We start from the raw sequence: 21,824 nt of genomic DNA on the forward strand, positions 1-21,824 counted from the left end.
GATCTTCCTGGACCAGGGATTGAACCAGTGTCTCCTGCATTGGCCAGCGGATTCTCTACCACTGAGCCACCAGGGAAGCCCTGAGATTTTAAATAACTTTTAAATAACCCCATTAACTTAAGCACTGCCGGCAGTGCACAGAGCACTGGATGCAGGTCTTCGGTGGTCCTTCTGGTAAAGTGTTAAACACCCAACCCCAGGGTCTGGTCAGGCCGTGGAAGGCGTACCACAGAATCATCGATCTCAGAGATGCTATTGTGACTCAAGTCCAGAGCGGTCAGAGCCTGCCATGTGGGGATGACGGCAGTCACGGGGCCCTCCAGGGCTGCGCCTGCTGGCTCCCACTCATCGAACTCCGAGGCTTCGGGAACGAGGACTTCCTGTGTGAGAACATCTGGTGAGCACCCCCATGGTAGCCCTCATGCAACACTCATTGGGAAAACAATCATTGCAAAATTTCAGGAAGGGCTGGAGCATATTTAGTATGTGGAAGTGAACTTGCATTAAAACGGGGCTTTGGTTCATATGCCTCGAAACAATTGTGAAATAACTGAAGAGCTTAGAAACATAACGGCCACTTGGAATATGTTCTGGCCCTGCTGCGGGAGCAAACGCTTTTCCAGCTCACAAGAGCCTCGTTATACAGTGATGCCTTTTCTGGCTTAAATCTTGGAGGCTGAAGGTCAGAATTTTCTGTGTTTCCAGGCAACTGTGCTTTACAAGCTGGCACTGTGGCCCCCACGGCTGACAATAGGCCTTTTAACCATTACTTCACAGGGTAAAATCTAGGAGGGCTGAAACAGGGCAGCAGCAGGGAGCACGGGGGCACCGTCTACTGGGAAGGAGGCAGGTCTTCTCGCTTCGGCTTCTGATGCCCTTTGATAAGACTTCTCCTCTCTCAATGGATCACTCTGGGCTCCCTGAGCAGGGAAGCAGGGAGTATCTCCCAGAGGGGCAAAGCTGCCTGAAACAAGCCACCTCTTTTCAGCCAGTAGCCTCAAGAGAAAGACTTTCCCTCAAACCTAAATCTTCATCAGATCCTCTAAGTTCTAAAAGTAACACTATACTTCTTTCTAGAAAAACTTTAAGATTACTGAGTCTGCTAAGTCACTTCAGTCGCGTCCAACTCTTGGCAACCCCATGGACTGTAGCCTGCCAGGCTCCTCTGTCCGTGGGATTCTTCAGGAATGAATACTGGAGTGGGTTGCCATTTCCTTCTCCAGGGGATCTTCTCAACCCAGGGATCAAACCAGCATCTCTTACATCTCCTGTGTTAGCAGCAGGTTCTTTACCACTAGCGCCACCTGGAAGTCAAGTCATTACTAAGATGCAAATCATAAAAATGTAAAGAGAGAAGGGATAAAACCTCTTAACGTACTTGGTTTGTGAGTTTGTGTCACTCACATATAAACAACAAGGTCCACCACACACAACCTCGCCTGCCTACTCAAGTTCACTGAGAACAAAATACAAATGAGTGCTAAGCCAGGGCTTTTCATAGTTAGAGAACATTTCCATCAATTCATCTACTAAATGTTCTGACACTCGTGCTGCTGAAAATTTATTAAAAACCAGTGACATTTTCTGGAGAAGGAAATGGCAACCCCACTCCAGTATTCTTGCCTGGAGAATCCCAGGGACGGCGGAGCCTGGTGGGCTGCCGTCTATGGGGTTGCACAGAGTCGGACATGACTGAAGCGACTTAGCAGCAGCAGCAGCAGCAGTGACCTTTTCTGGGGGGTGGAGATTACCCTGCTCTTAAAATCTCTGGTTTTACAGTGTTGATTCGGGATGATGATGTAGCCTGAGGCTACAGGGACTGTCAAGCACTGGGAGGTCCCACATGAGTGTGCAGCTGCCCAGGGGAAAGTCTGGCTTCTGATTCCTGACAGATGGCAGTGAGGGCACCACAGTGCAGGGCCCTGCCCCTCAGACAGCACCCAGGAAGGTTAACAGGTGGCGCTTACCTTCATGGAGGTTGCTGAGAAACGGACGCTCATTGTGGCCAAGGTGGGCTTGGATGCAACCAGCCCCCGGATGCGCCTGGCATCACAGTGACTTATCTGGAACAAGAACAGCTTTGTCTCAGAAGGGCATCGTCACTCCAACGGAAGTCCCATGAAGTCCCACCCACACACAAAAGGAACACAACCATCAGTGACCCCAAATCCTTCGAGGCAGGCAGTGACTCAAACCCTAAGTCTCTGCTTTCTCATTTTTAGTGCTAACTAGACATGTTCTGAAGTAGCCCGTGAGACAGAGACACAAACTCGTTTCTCTGAACAGCTGCTTGGGGCTGGTGGCTGGACACAAAGTGAGAGCCAGGGACACCAGAGCTGGAGAGCCTGGGGCCTCTGCAACATCACCTGCCCCACTCCACTGGCCTCGGCAGCCTTGCAGGGGAAAGGAGGGGGACAAGCCAAACCACCTCCCTCAAGCCACCTGTCCGAGCGCTACACTACATACCCGCAGGCCCCGCCTGGCAGAGCCGCAGCCTGCCCAACCAGGCACTCCTCTCACTACCCAGCCCCACTTGCCTGTGCTGGTCGAGGACCAGATGCCCATCGAAGGAAGGGTCCTCAAGGGACCTCCTGAGACAAGCCCGGCACGTTGCAGAGTCAGACTCTGCTGAGCTCAGACACTACATTCCCCCTTTTAACTGTGTGATCCTGGCCAAACTTCCTTACCCTCCTAAGCCTCAGTTTCCTCAACTGTAAAATGGGAATGTAAGTGCCCACTTCACGTGGCTGTTGAGAAGATTTCATCGAGGAATGAACATTAGACATGAGGAACAGGGCTGCACACAAAAGCCATGCTCGAGGACTTGCTGTGTTAAAGTGTTTTCCCCTATTCTCTACTGAGTCCCCTTCTTATTAAAAAAAAAAGAAAAAACAAGGTACAAAATTGGCACTGTGAACCCAGGAGCTCTGCAGTGAGTAATGCCAAGTATTTCCTGTTAGGTACAGGCACGGCAGAGAGCAGAGAATCCTGCAACCCCTCTGCTGATCTGCCCTGGAAGATGCAGACATGGAATTGGCTCTGTGTGACCCATAGGACGACTTCCTAGCACTTCAATTTGAGCAATGAAGAAGCCCAGGAGAAGCTGGGCGCTGGTGCTCCAACCTGTCCAAATGCTGCAGGGTGGGGACATGCAGACCGGCCAAGAGCAGCAGAAGCTCGTCTCTCTGCCTCCACAGCGCCTGACTCCCCTAAATGGAATCTGCCACATACTGACAGACACAAATGCAGCAGTGCCTTACGATTAAATCCAGACACTCAACCTCAGGAACACTCCCTAGGCACAGACAGAATGGTCAGAAATCAGACCATGCTGCGAGGGCACAGTCCCGCCTGCACTCCAGGGGCCCTGGGCCTTACCTCCACCTGATGAAGAGACTTGAATATAGACAGATCAAAAGGCAGAAGCTGCTCCTGAATGTTGCTGGTCCCAAAAGGTCCTTCTGTGCCAGAAACCTACAGCCAAATAAATGGTGTGAATTAGGGATGCTGCTGCAACCAGCACTTTCCATCCGTGTTCATCGTTGCCAGGCTGCGAGAGGCAGTCTGGGCAAGGACTCCCACTCAGCACTTCCATGATCAACAAAGCAAGCTAAAGCCAAGGTTCAAAGTAGGGGGCCACTGGACCATGACTGCCCCCTGGTGCTCAGAGGCGGAAGCACAGTGCCCAGATCACCAAATGTCACCTTCTTTCCCCCAGGGCCTGCAGCGTATATATATACACACACACACACACACCCACCCAGGTCACGAGCTGTGTGCCCATGACTGAGCAGTTCCCCATGACCAGGCTCCCACAGCTTTACCTTAAGGTACTTAAGGCGACAGGTGAAGTCCAGGATGTGCCCCAGGTCAGTCTTGGCATCCCCGCTGGCGCACGTGGGCTTTCCCTGCTGCAGCTGCTCGGTGACTGCGTAGAGCTGCAGGGGGCCAATGGCGAAGACCTCGCCAGCCCCCAGGAGCTGTTCTCCTGCAACAGCCACAGCCCAACAGGTGAGCACTGGGTCCCAGCCCCGCTGTGCGGCCAGGGTAGCTGCCCACTCGGGCAACAGTGAACAAGCACTTGGCCGGCACCCATTATGCGCACCGAGTCAGGACGAAGGCAGGACCCTCCTGAGCATGCGGAAGCGGCCTCCCTCCTGGGCTGATAGCTCAGGGTCAACACGTGATTACAAAGGAGGGAAGGGCCACAGGAATTTGCTCTGGGAGCCTCTCGGAGGTGAAACTGAGTTACAATCTGAGGCCCTGGCCAGGAGAAAGCCAGCGCAGGCACAGCACTGAGGGCAACAGCCCACTGTAACCTCTAAGACACAGATGTCTTAATAGGTGAGACCCAAGGTGCCAGCACAGTAAGGGGCCCGAGAGCAGGGCAGGAGGGCTTCTGAGCCCGACACTGGTGTTTGGGCCTCCTGTTGTGCTTTCCAGCCATGCACCCTCAGACAGCTAACCGGGCCTCTCATCCGCAACGTCCTTGTCCGGCCCTCTTTCAGGGGAGCAGTAAGACACACACAGAAGTCTGGCCCACAAGCACTCACTCAGTACATCTTAGCCATCATCACTGTGCTCTCAGGCAGGGTCATGACCCTGAGGCAGCTTCGGTGCCATCCGAACCCTTTTAGGTAAGAACAAACCCGGTGCAAGAGGGCAGCACACCACCCACCTTCTAGAACTCCATCAGAAGGCCCTGGAATACAATCTGAGCCTGAGAACAGAGCCCCTGAGGACAGGGGCCCCAGGGTCCTGAGGTGAAGAACACAGCTCTTCAGACTTGCAGAGCAGACAGGTGCACAGGCCTGCCTGTGGACCAGGCCCAGGGGTCTGGGCAACCCTGGGAAGGTGGGTCCTGGCTAGAACCCACTTGGCACAGAGCCAGCTGACAGAGTTCTGGGCCCCTGGCCGCCTAACAGGGCTAGCCAAGTTGCATCCAGTATTTCAAGGACCCCTGGCCATATACCTTTTTCGAAGAGTTCCTCAGCCAGTGCTGCAGTGATGCCATTAATCTCCTAAAGAGAAAACAAAATCCAGTCAGGATATTCCCCTGCTCCCCACCACTGGGACCTGCACCTTTCTTGCCATCTACTCCCTCCACTGCTCCAAAGCCAGCTCTCCAGAAGTAAAACAAAACGGAGAGAGTAAATCTAAAGTGAATCAAGCAGCTCAGAAAGGAAAAGAGCACTTCCAGCTACGCGGATAACAGCTCCAAGGCCACTCAGCACGGGCTGACCTCCAGGCCCAGGAGACCGCAAAGCCTGGCCATGTCAGGCGCTGGCTGGGAAGTCAACAGCTCCCAAAACCGGCCTTGGGAGATTACTGAGAGAGGCATAGCAGACAGACAGTCCTGCTTCCTCTGGAAAAGAGGTTCCCATTACCCTGGTGGGAAAAAAAAACAGGCTTCACAGAGCCAGCCCGGCCTGGGAGTGACCATTTTTACTGACATTCATGTCCCACAGGTATCTGAGGAAAGAGTGAGCACAGGCTCTCTTCCTGCGCCGTCCCTCCAAGGCTGGTGACAGCACCACCCAGCCCAGGGTCGTCAGGAAGAGGCAGGAAAGGGTTCCCTTTTAGGGCGATGGGGTAAAGGCAGTACAAGAATGACCTTCAGTCACATTACAGCTAATGTGCTGGGTCTCAATTCACACCAGGCAATGGCCTACGTGCTCCCCACCAAGAGGCTCACTCAATCCTCCAGGCGCCCTAGGCCAGGAGGCTCTTATTTTGAATCCTATTTCACAGGTAAGTAAACTGAGGTGCAGACAGGCTGCGATCCTCACTGTTACATGGCAAGAAACTCGCAAAGCCACACTTTCAAGTGCTTAGCCGTGAAGCCTCTCTCAGTACACAGCTGACAGCTGACTGCCTCAGCATTTCTGGGTGTAACCATGGGGTTGCCAGAGCCCCAGGGCTTGCAACCCCACATCCTGCAGGTAAGAACGGCACCTAATTGACGATGGCAGCCAACAGGGCTTTTGTAAACAGGTCCTGATGAAAACTGCACGATCACCTCCATAGTTCACAAGAACCCCTCTGCCACCAGGACACGCAATTAGTGTGTTTACGGAACTTGAAAGGCACCAGGCTGCAGGAGACAGTGTCCTTCTCCTGTTTTTCTATGGTTCGTCTCTCACTTACCTTTCACACATACAGGACACCCTAATGCTTGTTTACATGCTGCAAATATCTAAGTGTCTTTTCCTTGTCTGTGCATGCCCCTTACATGTGTTCACACCGGTTCTCCTGACAGAGGGAGGTTTGGCAAGTGTGCATTTTTTAACCTGTGATTCTTTTCCTTTGTGACTTCTGGGACCTCTCTCCCAACCCTAAGGTCATAAAAACACTCCCCTAATTTCTCCTTTTAGTACTCTAAGGTATCTGTTATTAAAAAATGTGCTTATTTCATCTGCTTGAAATTCAGCTTGTATGAGACTAATTCCTCCTTATTCTCACAAATGAACAAAAAGCCAAAGGGAGAAAAATGAGCGAACACAGCTCCACTGTTAGGGGGCTCAGAGTCTGGCAAGACACAGGGTCAAATGTAAAAGGGCCACCAGAAGGATACAGCAGGTTCTGAGCCAGAGAGGCTCCAGTAAATGAGAGGACAGGCCATCAGTTCACTCAGAAGTTCAACTTCAGTCTCCTGTAACAATTCAATTGCTGGGCAGTTACTTCCTTGGCTGCTATGAAGAACCGAAGATCAGGAAGACCATGGAATGACCCAGAAGCTCATTTCTCTACCTACACTCTGAGAACTAAGCCCTGTCTCCAGATCAGCACTTTCCCATCTGGCGTGCAGTCAGAATCGCCCATCGCCTGGACAGCCTAGACACAGACTCCCGAGAGGCTTCCGATCCGCACCCACCTCCAGTCCCCAAGAGCAGCTCCCCAGACTCTCCATTCCCAGCAGGGACACTAGGTCTCACATGGGAAAAGGGCCCCCAGCCCACGCTTAGTACCAGCAACCCTTATCCTCAGAGTTACATTTCTTTGGGCAGCTGGCGTCAACACCAGCTCAGCTGATGAGATAGGGCTGGAATTTCTGGAAGACCCAGAAAGTTGGGAGATTGTGAGGGCCAAGGACTCATGCTAAACAAAGAGCATGTTTCCACTTCTGAACAATCTAAAAAGTAGACAATTTCTTCCGCCCCTCCCCTTGGGCTACAGGAAGCACTCCCTGCAGCTATACCAGGCAACACTATCAACTTAGTTGCCTTGGCTGATCTTTACCTTGAGAGACTCTTAATTAAAGGGGAAACAAAGAAAGGCCTCAGTCCCAAAATCCACAGTATAAGTCTTTTCAGAGAAGCATTTTGTCTGCCTCCTCAGAGTACTCTGGTTCAACTGTGGCCTTGTGGCCAAATGTAAGCAGGGTTGGGCCCCCCTCCTGCTAGGAGGAAACAGGGGCATCGGTGGGTCCCATTTAAAGCTCCTGCAGATTCTGCCCAGAGGTACCTCTGCGAACGGGTACTCCCCCACCCACACACACTCCACCCAATCCTGCTAAGGGACTTGAAATACTTCAGGGTCCCACAGATGTCTGAACTGAAATACCCTAAAAAAAAAAAAAAAAAAAAAATGGCAGGGAGCTTCTCTGGTGGCTCAACGGTAAGGAATCCACCTGCCAGTGCAGGAGACGTGGGTTTGATTCCTGGTCCGGGATGATGCCACATGCCAAGGAGAAACTAAGCCCATGCACCACAACTATTAAGCCTGTGCTCAAGAGCCCAGGAACCACAACTACAGAAGCCCATGCGCCCCAGAACCCACGCTTTGCAATAAGAGAAGCCACCGCAGTGAAAAGCCTATGCACCGCGATGAAGAGTAGCCCCCACTTGCCAGAAGTAGAGAAAGTCTGCCTGCAGCAAGAAAAATCCAGCACAGCCAAAAATAAATAAATTAAAATTTTAAAAGACATTCTTTATAACTTCAAAAATTTTTTCAATAAAAAAAAAATAGGTGTTTAAAAACTATAATACCCACTTCCAAACATGTTACATTCCAATCAATCAGCCACCTGCCAGGGTCAAGTGCTGGTCTGCACCCTTGAGCAGCACCCCTGTAGGCAAGTTGCTCAGCTGTGTCTAACTCTTTGCGACCCCATGTACTATACAGTTCATGGAATTCTCCAGGCCAGAATACTGGAGTAGGTAGCCTTTCCCTTCTCCAGGGGATCTTCCCAACCCATGGATCGAACCCAGATCTCCCACATTGCAGGCAGATTCTTTACCAGCTGAGCCACAGGGGAAGCCCAAGAATACTGGAGTGGGTAGTCTATGCCTTCTCCAGCAGATCATCTCGACCCAAGAATCGAACCCGGGTCTCCCGCATTGCAGACAGATTCTTTACCAAGTGAGCTATGCACACAAATGCACCACAGACTATTAGGCTGTGGTTCGGACACCACTGTTCTGACAGCATGTTAGTACATGCAGGTCTGTGAACCCCCTGCAGCACAGACCCTACTCAATGAATAACCGCAGGCCAGTCCAACGCTCCTGCCTGGCACAGGCTTGAGCACAGCGTGTGTGTCACTGGAGCATTAACGAGGGGCTCAATTACACATCACTGTGTGGTTTACATACACACACAGGGGTCGGAGCCCTTGATAACTTATTTCATGCCTATATGAGGCACACCAGCAGAAGTCAGGAACACTGTGTGAGTAAAAATTCCCCATTGAGAGATTCAAGCCTAAACTTTGGCTGAAGAGAGCTCCAAGACCATAAGTAAGCCGCAAGGATATCTGTTATCACTTACAGCTTATACTCTGCAACTAAAACAAACAACCAAAAGCTACCTTTAGGATGGTAACAGTTCTATCCTACTCTGATTTCAAATTTCAAAAAGTGTCTTTGTTCTACCCAACTGGTTTCAAGATAACAAAATGATATAAATGCTACCTTTGACAAGAAGTGAATGCATTTCCTAACTAGAATAGCTAGCAGTGGCTGGGACCTGGAGAGCCCCCGCCATAAGCCCAGACCTCTTCTGGGCCCGTCACCATCACTGCACAGTCTCCTGCAATTCCCAAGGGCCTGGGATCATCCCCCTCCAACTCACAAGAGGAACTGAGACACACAGAGGTTCCATGACCGCCTTTGAATAAACTGTCAGGAAGCAGCAGGGCTGGGAGACAAACGGCTCTGCCTGCCTGTCAGCCTGCCCCAAAGTGGAGGCCCCAACCTCACACCGTATACAAAAATCCCCTCAAAATGGTTGCAGTCCTAAATACAAGACCTAAAACTGTAAGACTCTTAGAAGAAAAACGTAGTTGCAAATCTTTGTTATCTTGAATTTGGTTTCTTAGATATGATACCAAAAAGTGACTGGAGGGAAAAAAATGGGTAAACTTCATCAAAATCGAAAACTTATGTTTCAAAGAATACAATCAGGAAAACGAAGACAATTCACACGATGAAAGAAAAGATTTGCACATCATATTTCTAACAAGGGCTTAAATATCCAGAGTATACAAAGAACTCCTATAACTCAACAACAAAAACAACCTAATTTTTGAAACACAAAAGATTTCAGTAACTTTATCTAAAGAAGATATACAAATAACCAACAAGCACACGAAAAGAAGCTCAACATTATTAGTCATTAGCCAAATGCAAACTGAAACCACAAGGTACCACGCTACACCCATGAGGATGCTACAGTAAAAGCGAACAGTAGCAAGTGTGGGCAAAGACGTGCGAACATAACAGCCTACACATCGCTGGTAGGAATGCGTTGGCCAACTTTCTGGCCAACTCAATAAAATGGTGCAGCCACTACGAAAGAAAATTTGGCTGTTCCTCATAAACAGAGTTATCATACAATCCAGCAATTCCACTCCTAGTATATACCCAACAGAAAGTATGTTGTTGTTATCCTTTAGTTGCTGAACTGTGTCTGACTCTTTTTGTGATCCCACGGACTGCAGCCCGCCAGGCTCCTCTGTCCATGAGATTACCCAGGCAACAATACTGGAGTGGGCTGGCGTTCCCGTCTCCAGGGCATCTTCCTGACCCAGAGACTGAACCTGCATCGCCTGCACTGGCAGGTGGATTCTTTACTACTGGGCCACCTGGGAAGCCCCAACAGAAAGTATGGGTCTACACAAAAACATACGAATGTTCTCAGCAGCCTTATTTAATAAAAGCCAAGAACTGGAAGCAAGCTAAAGTTACCAGTCCATTAACTCATAAATGGACAATATATGGTATCTTTAAACAACGTAATAGTACTTGACCATAAAAGAACTGAAGTACTTATTTTTGTTTACAACATGAACAGACCTTGAAAACACTATGCTAAGTGAAAGCAGTCAGACACAAAAGGTCATATGTTGCATGATTCCACTTATATGAAATGTTAGAATATACAAACCTATATATTATGAAAGCATATTAGTGACTGCTGATGGGTACACAGTTCCTTCCTGTGTGATGAATGTTCTGGAATTAAGACAGTAGTGACAGATGCACAATTCTGTTAATATACTAAAAACCAGGGACTTGTATGCTTTGTAAGAGTGAATTTTGTATGTGAATTATATACCAAAAAAAAAATCCACACCCCAGCCAAACAGGGTTCCCTGGGTCCACCCTGTCCAATGGCAGCCCCACAAGAGGTGGACTACACTGGGAGTAAATTCAGAGAGGACACTGATGGGGGCGAAGGCTACCAGAAACCTTCCCTAAGGGCTCCCAGTCTGTAAGAAAGCTGACAAATCTTTTGGGCCCTGTCTGTCCAAATTCATTTGAAGATCTAATATCGTGATTCTCAATCAGGTGCAATTTGCCTCTCAGGCAGTACCTGGCAATGCGTGGAGATACTGTGGGTAGTTACAACGTGGCGGGGTGGGGGGGGGGGCAGACTGGGGGGGCGCTACTGGCATCTAGTGGGCAGAGGTCAGAGATGCTGCTCAGCACTGCACAGGGCAGCCCCCCCACCAATCGTCTGGTCCAACACGCCAACAGTGCCACAGCTAAGCAACCGTGATTTAGTTTAATGATGGATCAACCACTTTTTTAGAACTCTGGATTTATATAACCAAGAGGCCCTTTTGATAATAATTATTTCAGATATGTTCAAACTGCTCCAAGCAGTAGAACACGCCTCAAACCAGAACTGCTACAGATGTAGGGTAGGCCCCAGGCCTACGTCAGGCAAACCTATCTCAAAAAAGCAGCCCAGTACTTCTCTGGTGGCTCAGTGAACTCCAATCTGCCTGCCAATGCAGGGCACATGGGTTCGATTCCTGGCCCGGGAAGATTCCACAAGGCATAAAGCAACTAAGCCCGATCTCTGGGTCAGGAAGATCCTCTGTAGAAGGGAATGGCAGCCCACACCCGACTGAGCCGCAACTTGGGAGCCTGCGTGTTGCAACTACTGAAGCCCGCGCACCTAGAGCCTGCGCTCCGCAACAAGAGAAGCCACCACAGCGAGAAGTCCACGTGCCACAATGAAGAGTAGCCCCCACTCGCCACAGCTAGAGAAAAGCCGGCACATACCAACCAAGACCCAGCGCAACCAAAATAATAATTAACATACAAATCATTTAAAAAACAAAAAGCAGTCCAGGCCTTTCCATACTCAGAGGCAGCTAGGAGACTGCCTCAAAGGCCCAGGTCTTAAGCAATGAATTATACTTTAAACTTGAATAGCTAATCAAAGCTTTCTTAAAGTACAGCATTTCTTAAACACTAACCAGTTATCTGAAAGACTCACATAAGGAATGGACTTCTCTTTTTCACATAAGGAAAGAAAATGCAAAAAAAAAAAAAAAAAAGTCTGCAACAGGAAAATTACTGCTAACCACATACATTACGGGTACATACATGCCAAACAAAATCCAAAGATAGATACACATATGTAGCCCCCATCTATAGAAGCCGCTCTTCTTTCCCACAGGGCCCTCCAAGCTGAGTGACCCAGTGCTAGTGCCGTCACCAAATTTCCAGGTTCTGCCCAACACTTCAAGAAAGGCTCAGCTGTCTCTCTGAAAATATCTCAAGACAGTTATTTTTTAAACAAGTTTGGGCTTTTAAGACCACAACCCACAGGTCCCTTCCTAAAAGGCAAGCCTGAAAAGGGAGTGGGTTGTTTCGGGTTTTTTTCCCTATCTTCATCACACAAAAGGAAAATAATTAAATGTAAATTATCCAAAAATCTACTACCCAAAAACAACTCCTCGTAATATTTTGATGTATAACCTTCTAGAATTTTCCCAAATATATTCATACAAACTTCTTTTTTAAATAAGAATGGGACCATACCCTAATACCATTTTCTGCCCTGCTCTTTTCATCTAGTAATGTATTTCTTTTCCTACATCAGCAAATCCACAGACACGTCATTTTCTAGCAGCACAATATCCAATCCCACGCTAGCACCCTTTTTTTTTTTAAGTCACCTCCTATGGGGCTTTTGAGTGTCTTCAGCATCTTATTAAAATCCTGGAATGACTACCTTTACACCTATATCCTTTTCTCAGTCTCCCAGTCTTTTCCCTTAGAATACATTCTCAGAAATGAAATTACTGGGTTGTTTAACGTTTTGGTTTCATGCTGCACCAAACTTCCCCCCTTGAAGTGTGACAACTCATACTGTCACCAGCAGCCCGTGACCGTTGTTCCTCCGTCCAGAAGGGAGTGCAGAACTGCCCTGAGACGTACACTCCCACTGGAGGAAGCCATCTACCCTCACTCAGCACCCTGGACTCTGACGATGCCCTAAGATGGCAATATTCTGCCAACACAGATGGATCCCTTAATTAGTTTTGAGCTGGGAACCAACAACTCAACAATAGTAAATGCCAGGTGTCAGCTGTTTCTAATCTAACCCCATCCATTTGGATGGAAACCTTACTCAACACCCACAGGCCGTTTTGCTAAACAAAACGACTTGTGGTGGAGGAAAACCTCTCTGTGGCCAGAGCCGGTCAGCCTAATTTAAAGCAAATCCGTTTATGAACACGCTCTGTCTGAACCCCAACCCGCCAGGATGCTCCTCCATCTACTAACCGCAGGCTCCAACTCCAGCCTAACTCTCAGAGTTGAGGTCTACAAGGTTTGCTACCTGGAGCTCTGGTGGCCGTAGGCTTGCAGGCGAAGGCGAAAACCCAAGAGGAACTTACGTAAAAGTGGAAATGCAAGAACTGGGCCAGCACTCTGGGGGCCACATCAGGGAAGGTGGCCAGGAGCGTCTGGAGATAAATTTCTAGATCCTTCTCCCTCTTTTCCACCAAGCTCCTGGAGTTTTTCCCAATTATCTTTTTGGGCGGAAGCAGACTTCTATCAATCTTCTTCTCTGCAACAAGCTGTAAGAAAACACAAGTGTGTCAACCACAGACCAAGAGGTTCTGTAACTGTGCAAGGCCAAGGCAAGCAGCTGAGGGCAGGTGCTCGCTACGAAGCCCATCGCGGCAGGAGCACCACGATTAGTGATCAAACTAGCGCACCTGGGTTTGGCCTCAAGTTTAATTAGCACTAGAAACACCGATACAGTTCTAGACAATGAGTTCCACCAAGAGACTCTGGAGACATTTAGGAAATACCTCAAAGCCCCTGAAGTCACCATCTTCTCTAAACCACAACACAATTCTCACGCTACAAATGACCCAGAGAAAGGGAGCTCTCTCCAACGCAAAGAAAGAATTACAGCCAGATACTAAAGCACGGGTTCTGGAATAGGTATACCCAGGTGGAACAAGTTGAAGCCTGCTCCCTCCCCTGGAAACTATCCCAGCATCTCATATCCTAGCTACAACTGTCAATCTTAAAACTGAAGTTCAAATACACTCCTTGCACACTGTCTCATGCAAGAGTTGAACTCTCAGGATCCAACGGGTTTGGGGTTTTTTTTTTTTCGCTGTTTACATTAATAAACCAGTTTTGCCCTAAAACCAACCCATGACACAATGGGAACTTGGCCTAAAAGCCCCCAAAGCCCTGAAACACAGGACCCCAATTTTCAATTACCTTTTCATGTAGGTCGTGGAAATCACTGTAGCGGTGCTTGACTGTCCACTCATGGCTCCCATCAGTGATCTGGATGATGTAAACCTAAGAGGGAAAACAGCCCTTGCCTAGCCAGCAATGAGGAAAGCCCCACCTCACCCTTAGCAATAGCTGCAGGACACCCAAACCCCCCAGGCCGAAGTTAAGTTGCTCCTGCCCACCAGCCTCTGTACCTGACCCTTGCTGAGAAGCAGGGGGCCCCTTTTAGCCTCCTCCATGGCCCTAGCACTGGATCTGGCAGGCATATGGGACAAGTCTGACCCCTATCCAACAGTGAGAAACAAAAAAGGCAGCTATCATATTAAGCAATCTCTTTAGTTTTTAAACTCCATGTTTAAGCCTCCATGTAATTCAAAGTCCAATCCAACCTGAGCTGCAAGAAAGGCCTTTCCTTCTGATGCAAAACAGGGTCAGGTTTGGCAGGACCAACTTTTCTGCTTTAGTTCTTTTTCAGGAGCCCTGACTATATATTCTAGAAGCAAGTCCTTTTCCAACACTTTCAGCTGGTTCAGGAGCTGAACACAGCCAGGAGTCAAGGCACTTAGAAGCTCAGAGGAGGGCTGCTGCTGCTAGGTTGCTTCAGTCGTGTCCGACTCTGTGCGACCCCACAGCCGGCAGCCCGCCAGGCTCCCCCGTCCCTGGGATTCACCAGGCAATAACACTGGAGTGGGTTGCCATTTCCTTCTCCAATGCATGAAAGTGAAAAGTGAAAGTGAAGTCGCTCAGTCGTGTCCGACTCCCAGCAACCCCATGGACTGCAGCCTACCAGGCTCCTCCGTCCATGGGATTTTCCAGGCAAGAGTACTAGAGTGGGGTGCCAGTGCCTTCTCCGCAGAGGAGGGCAGTGATAGATAATTAAGTCCTAATAGAAGCGAACGGGTCAGGAAGACCTGTGTTCAAAATCTGGTTCTGCCATTCCTGGCTATAGTTTATGTATGTATGTCAACTTTTGTAAGTGACTGGGAGCCTTAAGTTGTTTGAGCCTCGGTTCCCATCTTAAAATCTGGTAGGATTAAGAATCAAAGGTAATGCATGCAAAATGATTTGTAAAGGGCCTGGCATGTAGTAACTGATCAATCAAAGGTAGGTGTTGATAATTATTCAACTCAGCATACCTGGATAAAAGGACACAAAATCACCACCTTCCCAACACCCATTCAGAGGAAGGCCTCAGCCCTGTGGACTAGGAGAGCTTTTTTGGAGCTAACCCTCCAGGTGGATACACTGCATGCATGATGGCTGACCAGAGCTAAGTCCTCACCTGGATGAGGCCCCATGGTCCTTGCATCCCGCCCCTCTCTGCAGCACGCAGGGAAGGGGGAGGAGAAAATAATCAACTCAACTGAAGCCTCCATTGAGGAGCAGGCCTGTTGCTCCAGGATCCGTAGGAGCCCCTCCACAGCCTGACCATTTCCCTCCCCCTCCTCCTGCCCAGGAAAGGAGAAAGAGCCAGAAAAATGACCCTCAGGAGGAGGATTAGGATGAGGGCCAAGGAGGTGGGGTGAAGGCAGAGCCAAGCCCCCTTCCCCAACTCACCATGGTCCCAGAACAAAGGCCAGGAGGCTGAGAGGTGCTCAGGCCACCCCCACCTTGGGGCCAGTCCCTGCTAGGCAGCCTACCAGGCCCATAGGCGCCCAAGCCCACCCAGACCCAGGAGGGCCTCCTACTTCATCACAGTCTGCAACTTCTCCCCTTTCTATCCTGCATCTCCTCCACAGTCTTGAAGTGTGCATGGGCAGTGAGCCGCTCTCACCCACCCCCCCAGTCCAAACCCATGAAGACCCCTAAGGTTCCGGGCTCTTGGACTCAGTCCTGAGCCACCCCCTCAATTCCCGGGGTCTGCGCTCCACCCGCCTCCATTCTTGTCTCTGCCTGAGCGCTAAGGCCCCCAGATGCCCCCTTCACTTTTGAGCAAATGTCAACTGCAACCCCAAGGGCCCCCAGACCAAGGCCCCGCCCTCTCTTTTTCTTCATGGCTTGCAGCGCCCTGACCCCTTCCGCTGATATCATCCGAAGACCCCTTTCCTAATTCCCCTTCTCCGGGACCCCTGTCACGTCCTCCCAGGCCGGCGCCCCTCCAGGGGAGCCTCCGCCTCAACCTGCCCCCTCTCCTCTGCAGGCCTCCTTTATCCCTTGATCCTTCCCATTCTTAGCCTCCTTTTCTAAACACATACCCTTCCTAATCCCCTTCTCTGCGCCCCACCCCAAGACCCTTTTTCCAGACCTGCGGAGCCCAAGCGTCCGTTCCCCAGATTCTGCCATCCCAGGCCCCCTCCTCAAAGTCGCAGCGCCCCGACATCCTCCTCTCCAGCTACGGGGCCAAGAAGCCCACCCCAACCTCCCGCCCCGGACTCAAGACTCCGGGTTCCAGTCGCCACCTCCAGTTCGGGAGTCCGGGCCCCCAGCACACCGTATACGTGTCCACGAGCTCAGAGCCCACGACGCGCGCCGTCTTGACCGGCTCGGCCTCCCGCTCGGGCCCGAAGCTGCGCGCCGCCGCCGCCATGTTCCGGGCTCGGTCGCCGCCGCCGCCCGGCGCAGACTGGCAGCAGTAGGGGGCGGGGTCAGCGTCCCACCGCCCCCTGGCCCCCGCTGCCCCCCGCCCCCGGCGCGAGCCGTGCAGCCATGTTGGCCCCGCCGCCTTCTCGCGCCCCAGCCCCACTCCGCCCGGCGCACGTAATTGACAGCTGCGGCCCGCGGCGCGCGTGCGCAGGCCGCCTGGGACGGTTCGATTGCGTAATCGGTACCCGAGGCCCCGCCCGCCGCGCGCCTTGCAGCTCGGGAGAAACTGAGGCTTGGGCGGGAATTGCTCTGGGCTCTGGCACTCGGGAGGGATGGCCCTGCACCTTCCGTGGCGAGTCACTGCCACGCCTGGCCTTAGTTTCCCTCTCCGCAAAAGCGACAGTAATTAAATCTCACCTACCTCTTGGTCTCATTCCCTGGAGGACCCGAGTGTGTTGAAGGAGGATCTGATTTGTACCTGGAGTCCGAACAGGACAGAATAACTCTGAGCTAGTTCTTAACCTCTGCAAGACTCAGAGATCTCTGTCAAATGGACTTTCTAGAGAATTGAGTGGGTTAATCCATGCAATGGCTGGCAGGCAAGGCAGGGAACTGGTGTAGGCTCTGTGACTTCCCAGATGGGTCAGCGGTAAAGAATCTGCCTGCCAAACAGGAGACGCGGATTCCATCCCTGGGTCGGGAAGATCCCCTGGAGGAGGAAATGGCAACCCACTCCAGTATTCTTGCCTGGAAAAAATCCCATGGACAGAGGAGCCTGGCAGGCTACAGTCCATGAGGTCACAAAGAGCCAGGCACGACTGAGCCACTCAAAACCAGCTGCGTGAAGGACGTGGAGGGCTTAGGTGGAAAGGATATGTGCTGGCCATCTGGCACAACACCCCCAGATGGTATCCTGCTGCTGAGTCACTTCAGTCGTGTCCGACTCTGTGCGACCCCATAGATGGCAGCCCAGCAGGCTGCCCCGTCTCTGGGATTCTCCAGGCAAGAACACTGGAGTGGGTTACCATTTCCTTCTCCAATGCATGAAAGTGAAAAGTGAAAGTGAAGTCGCTCAGTTGTGTCCGACCCTCAGCGACCCCATGAACTGCAGCCTTCCAGGCTCCTCCATCCATGGGATTTTCCAGGCAAGAGTAGATGGTATCCTACCAGAGCTCAAAACGAGGGGATGACAGATAGGCCCTGGACTCAGGAACTACAGTGCTGGAAAAGGGAAGCATGGGCACAGAGAAGGAGCCCTAACCCGGGTCCAGAAGAGAGGTAGTAACCCAACTGGAGAGGGAGAGTCTTACACAGATGAGGCATCTGTCGGTGTATTTGTTGACTGGTAGAGTGCATTTCAGCCTAGACCTAGTACTTTTCTCCCGGAGGAGATGACAGATCTGGGGAAAGGCTCCTCTGGCACCCTTGGCAGAAGGGCTCCAAACCGTACTCTCTTGAGGTAGACCAGTGCCTTCCTTCTCCACTGGTCCCACAGCACCATAATCCAAGCTTGGTATTCGAGGCTTCTCTTGGCAGGGTCCTCCACTCCCAGCTGCTTGCATACTGCTGCAGGAAAGTGAAGTCACTCAGTCGTGTCTGACTCTTTGCGACCCCATGGACTGTAGCTTACCAGGCTACTCCGTCCATGGGATTTTCCAGGCAAGAGTACTGTACTGGAGTGGGTTGCCATTTCCTTCTCCAGGGAATCTTCCCAACCCAGGGATCTAACCTGGGTCTCCCGCACTGCAGGCAGATGCTTTACCATCTGAGCCACCAGGGAAGCCCAGACGGGTTTCGCTTAAGTCAGAAGCTGCCAAGTCAGCCAGACCTGAGCAAGTCACCACCCCTCCAGGAGCCTCACCCACCTCCTTGGTTGGATAAGAGTTGTGTTGCTGGCCTGGGGCCCACTGCATTGCAGCTCCTGCCTGTCCTGGACTCATGTTTTCATCCATTCTAAAAACCTTTCCAGAGAGTCTCCTGGGGGAATGGGGGACAGAGGGAAAGAGCCCTGATCCTTGTAGCCCTTCATCTGCTCCTTGCCCTGGGCAGAGGACACAGGGACTCAGGCCAGTGTGAGATCACCAGGGCCGGGGGAGGGAGTAGAGGATATTGCAGGCAGGGGTGGGCTGGGTCGGGAATGCGGCGGGGCTGGGCTATTTAAGCCCAGGGCCGCTGGCAACCCCAGCAGCCTGCCCTGTGAGCCGCCAGTATGGATGACATCTACAAGGCTGCGGTAAGGGATGGGCCTGGGCAGGGCTGGGGTGGGCGTACCCACTGGGGGCTCAGGGGCAAGGTCACCCCAAGGAGGTGGTGGGAACCCAGGATAAGGTCCACGAACTTTCAGCCTAGACCTTCAAGGGGCCAGTTGGTCTGGCATTCCAGGGTGTAGAAGGGGTGAAGAGTTTAGGATCCGGGGGGAACTGTCAGGGTTGGTGGAGGACATCAAAGCTATGGCATCATGTCCAGCCCTGCCTCCAAACGTCGGTAGTCTGTGTCACTGTCTCTGGGACACACCTCTCTGCATTTGTGTCTGGTCTCTTTCCTAGTCTCTGTCTCTTTGTTCCTCCCAAGCTCTCCTTCTGAGGCTCTGTCGCTGTTTCCCTCTCCCCATTTCTGCCCCTCACATTCTGCTTCTCACACATCCAATCCCTCACCAGCCCCTTGGCTGCCTGAAGATGCTCTGGAGGGTGGGACAGGGGTTGTGAGGAGGGGGCTGCAGAGGGCTCTGAAGTTTGAGGCGGGCACAGAGGGACTAGGAGGGAATAACAGACCTGGGGCCTAGCCCCTGTTCAGCCTGGCAGGCTCAGGGCTCAGGGGCTCAGCTAGGGGGAAGGGCTAGAGGGTGGTCACCTTTTCTTGGTCACCCCAAGTCCCTGCAGGGGCCACTGAGGGGCTTCAGATGCTATTCCATCCTGGGAGTGGGGGTGTTGCTGACCTCTGTCCACCACAGAGACAAGGGCATCTGACACAGACATCTGTCTGCAAGGGAACCCCTACCTCAGCTCCAGGAAGTATGGCCCCCCTCCTGGGCAGGGAAGGCTACAGCTGGCTCTGGGGGTGCCCCTGTCTTTCCTGCAGGAGTCTGTGGAGCTGGGGGAGGGGGCAGCCCTCCACCCCGTGCCCATACAAGGCCTGGCGGGCCAGGGACTAATTTTGGCTCTTGAGACACCAGGAGGCCAAGGGGCCAGATAACGCTGCCCCACCCCCTGCATGCCAGAGTCCCCAGAACAATCACCAGGTTTAACTTTGTCCCCCGTTAAAAATAGCCCAGTGGCCACCGGTCAGGTTACAGCGGGTGGCTTTGCCCACCCCCGCTGTGGTTTTATTGTCCCAACCTGAGGGACAGCTGCCCCTCAGGCCACCCAGCTTGGGTTTCATCAGGGGGGCTGAACGGACACTGAGTGGCCAAACTGGCTATTGTTACTCAGGGTCACCTTGGTCCTGGAGCGGGTGCCCACCTGCCACCCTGGCCCTGAGCCCAGCCTCAGGGAGGCGAGCTGGGTCACCTCAGGGCTTTGGGGGCAGGCTGGGAGAACTGAGGCCTCTGCTCGGTGACCTGGGAACGGCCTGCCTCTTCCCGGCTTAGTCTTCCCACCTGTGGAATGGGCTGGTTTCCTCGACAGCAGCTAAGGTCTGAGCCTGAGACTTCTTTTCTTCTCTAGGTAGAGCAGCTGACAGAAGAGCAGAAAAATGGTGAGTGCCCCACCATGCATGTGGGGAAACAGCAGGGCCCAGCTGGGGGAGCGTGAGGACCCCAGGCTGCAGGCCCGAGGCTGGGGTCCCTCTCCCTGTCACCCCAGAGGTCTCAGAGGGGAGCGGGCAGGTTAGCAGGCAGCCCTTGGCGTCTGGCCTTCAGGGTTCTTGACTGAGATGTGCTGCTCTGCTTCCCCTCCTCTCCTACTGGACACAGAGTTCAAGGCGGCCTTTGACATCTTCGTGCTGGGCGCTGAGGATGGCTGCATCAGCACCAAGGAGCTGGGCAAGGTGATGAGGATGCTGGGGCAGAACCCCACCCCTGAGGAGCTGCAGGAGATGATCGACGAGGTGGATGAGGATGGTGAGCCCATTTGTCCCTCCCCAGGCCCCCAGCTCTGGGGGGGCTTGAACCCTGGCCCTGCCACTTCTTACTCTGCGCCCTTAAAGGAGCTGTTTGGCCTCTCTGATCCTCAACCATATCATCTATGCAATGGGTGCAATAATCACACTCGCCTCCGAGTCACTGGGAGGATTCAGTGAGAACACCACTGGGGTCAGTGTCCAGCCATTCTGACCACTGCCCTTTAATGGCTGTGCTGCCCTCTCCCCCAGGCAGCGGCACAGTGGACTTTGATGAGTTCTTGGTCATGATGGTTCGGTGCATGAAGGATGACAGCAAAGGAAAGTCTGAGGAAGAGCTTTCAGACCTCTTCCGCATGTTTGACAAGTGAGTGTGTGAGCCTGGACCTCCAACCCTGACCCTGGCAGAGCTGGGCAGAGGGGGACAGCTTTGTGACCTTAGGCCTCCATCTCCTGTTCTGTGCCATAAGGGAATAGGATGCCTCATCTCCCGGTGGCCCTTCCCTGCTTCCCAGGGTCATGAGCAGGGCTGTTTCACCCCCTCCCCCTGCCCCTAAAATGGGTTCTGAGGCCCCTCTCACCCAACTGGCAGAAATGCTGATGGCTACATCGACCTGGAGGAGCTGAAGATAATGCTTCAGGCTACAGGGGAGACCATCACAGAGGACGACATTGAGGAGCTCATGAAGGACGGTGACAAAAACAACGATGGCCGCATCGACTATGATGGTGAGTGGGTCCATCTGAATCCCCCTGCCCACACCCTGCCCAGGCCCCATGTCTAACCTATGCCTGTCCATCTCTCCACAGAGTTCCTGGAGTTCATGAAGGGGGTGGAGTAGACACCAACCTTCACCCAGAGCTGCCTGTGCCACCTTCCAACTCCAGCTGGGCCCCGGGACTGTGGGCAGGGGGCCAGGGTCCCCAGGATGTGAACTTGGGTGTGTCCTTGATGAAGGGCCCTCCATGACTACCTCCCTCAGCACTGTTCTAGGAAATGCCAATAAAATCGTGCTCCTAGAGGCCTGGTGTCCAGCTTTCATTCCCCCATCTCCACCAGTGGCCTCTCCTGCCCTGACCGCCACCTTCCCTGTCCCAGAACCCATGCTCTCACCACCCTTGCACCCCGCCTTCTACAGCTCAGAGACCACCATGCTCCATACCCACCTGGCTCCTTTCTAGAACTGCTGGTGCCCAGGCTCCATCTCCAGCAATTCCACATCTGGAGTCTGTGGTGGCCAAGGA

At 52.1% G+C, this 21,824-nt stretch overlaps 2 protein-coding genes across 4 annotated transcripts in view; one reads left to right on the forward strand and one right to left on the reverse strand.

Annotated features, from left to right (window-relative positions):
• Positions 1–16,706, reverse strand: part of NISCH (nischarin) — a 62,264-nt gene extending 45,558 nt beyond the window's left edge. The window contains exons 1-8 of one of the 3 annotated variants that reach the window (XM_024983241.2): positions 16,432–16,706; positions 13,983–14,066; positions 13,139–13,321; positions 4,973–5,021; positions 3,825–3,988; positions 3,379–3,474; positions 1,968–2,063; positions 228–380 (exon numbers count right to left, since the gene is read on the reverse strand). In XM_024983241.2, the coding sequence (XP_024839009.1) occupies positions 228–380; positions 1,968–2,063; positions 3,379–3,474; positions 3,825–3,988; positions 4,973–5,021; positions 13,139–13,321; positions 13,983–14,066; positions 16,432–16,527 (921 nt within the window). In that variant the 5' untranslated portion in view covers positions 16,528–16,706. Of the gene's footprint in view, positions 1–227; positions 381–1,967; positions 2,064–3,378; positions 3,475–3,824; positions 3,989–4,972; positions 5,022–13,138; positions 13,322–13,982; positions 14,067–14,194; positions 15,510–16,431 lie in introns of those variants that run through there. The other 2 variants (XM_059880088.1, XM_024983242.2) reach the window with 2 other exon arrangements.
• Positions 16,707–18,706: 2,000 nt separating this feature from the next.
• On the forward strand, positions 18,707–21,601 carry TNNC1 (troponin C1, slow skeletal and cardiac type). The gene is made up of 6 exons (NM_001034351.2): positions 18,707–18,756; positions 20,186–20,216; positions 20,434–20,580; positions 20,832–20,946; positions 21,172–21,308; positions 21,390–21,601. The coding sequence occupies exons 1-6, from the start codon at positions 18,733–18,735 to the stop codon at positions 21,419–21,421; spliced, it is 486 nt and encodes a 161-aa protein (NP_001029523.1). The 5' UTR covers positions 18,707–18,732; the 3' UTR covers positions 21,422–21,601.
• The last annotated feature ends 223 nt before the right edge of the window (positions 21,602–21,824 follow it).

This window comes from Bos taurus, chromosome 22, assembly GCF_002263795.3.
Source record: "Bos taurus isolate L1 Dominette 01449 registration number 42190680 breed Hereford chromosome 22, ARS-UCD2.0, whole genome shotgun sequence".
Classification (NCBI taxonomy): domain Eukaryota; kingdom Metazoa; phylum Chordata; class Mammalia; order Artiodactyla; family Bovidae; genus Bos; species Bos taurus.

Bases quoted from the DNA above. Each gene is read 5' to 3' on its own strand.
- TNNC1 (NM_001034351.2), top strand. From the start codon at position 18,733: ATGGATGACATCTACAAGGCTGCG. The intron at 20,217-20,433 runs GTGAGTGCCCCA...TACTGGACACAG, and splicing joins GACAGAAGAGCAGAAAAATG to AGTTCAAGGCGGCCTTTGAC. The intron at 20,581-20,831 runs GTGAGCCCATTT...CCTCTCCCCCAG, and splicing joins CGACGAGGTGGATGAGGATG to GCAGCGGCACAGTGGACTTT.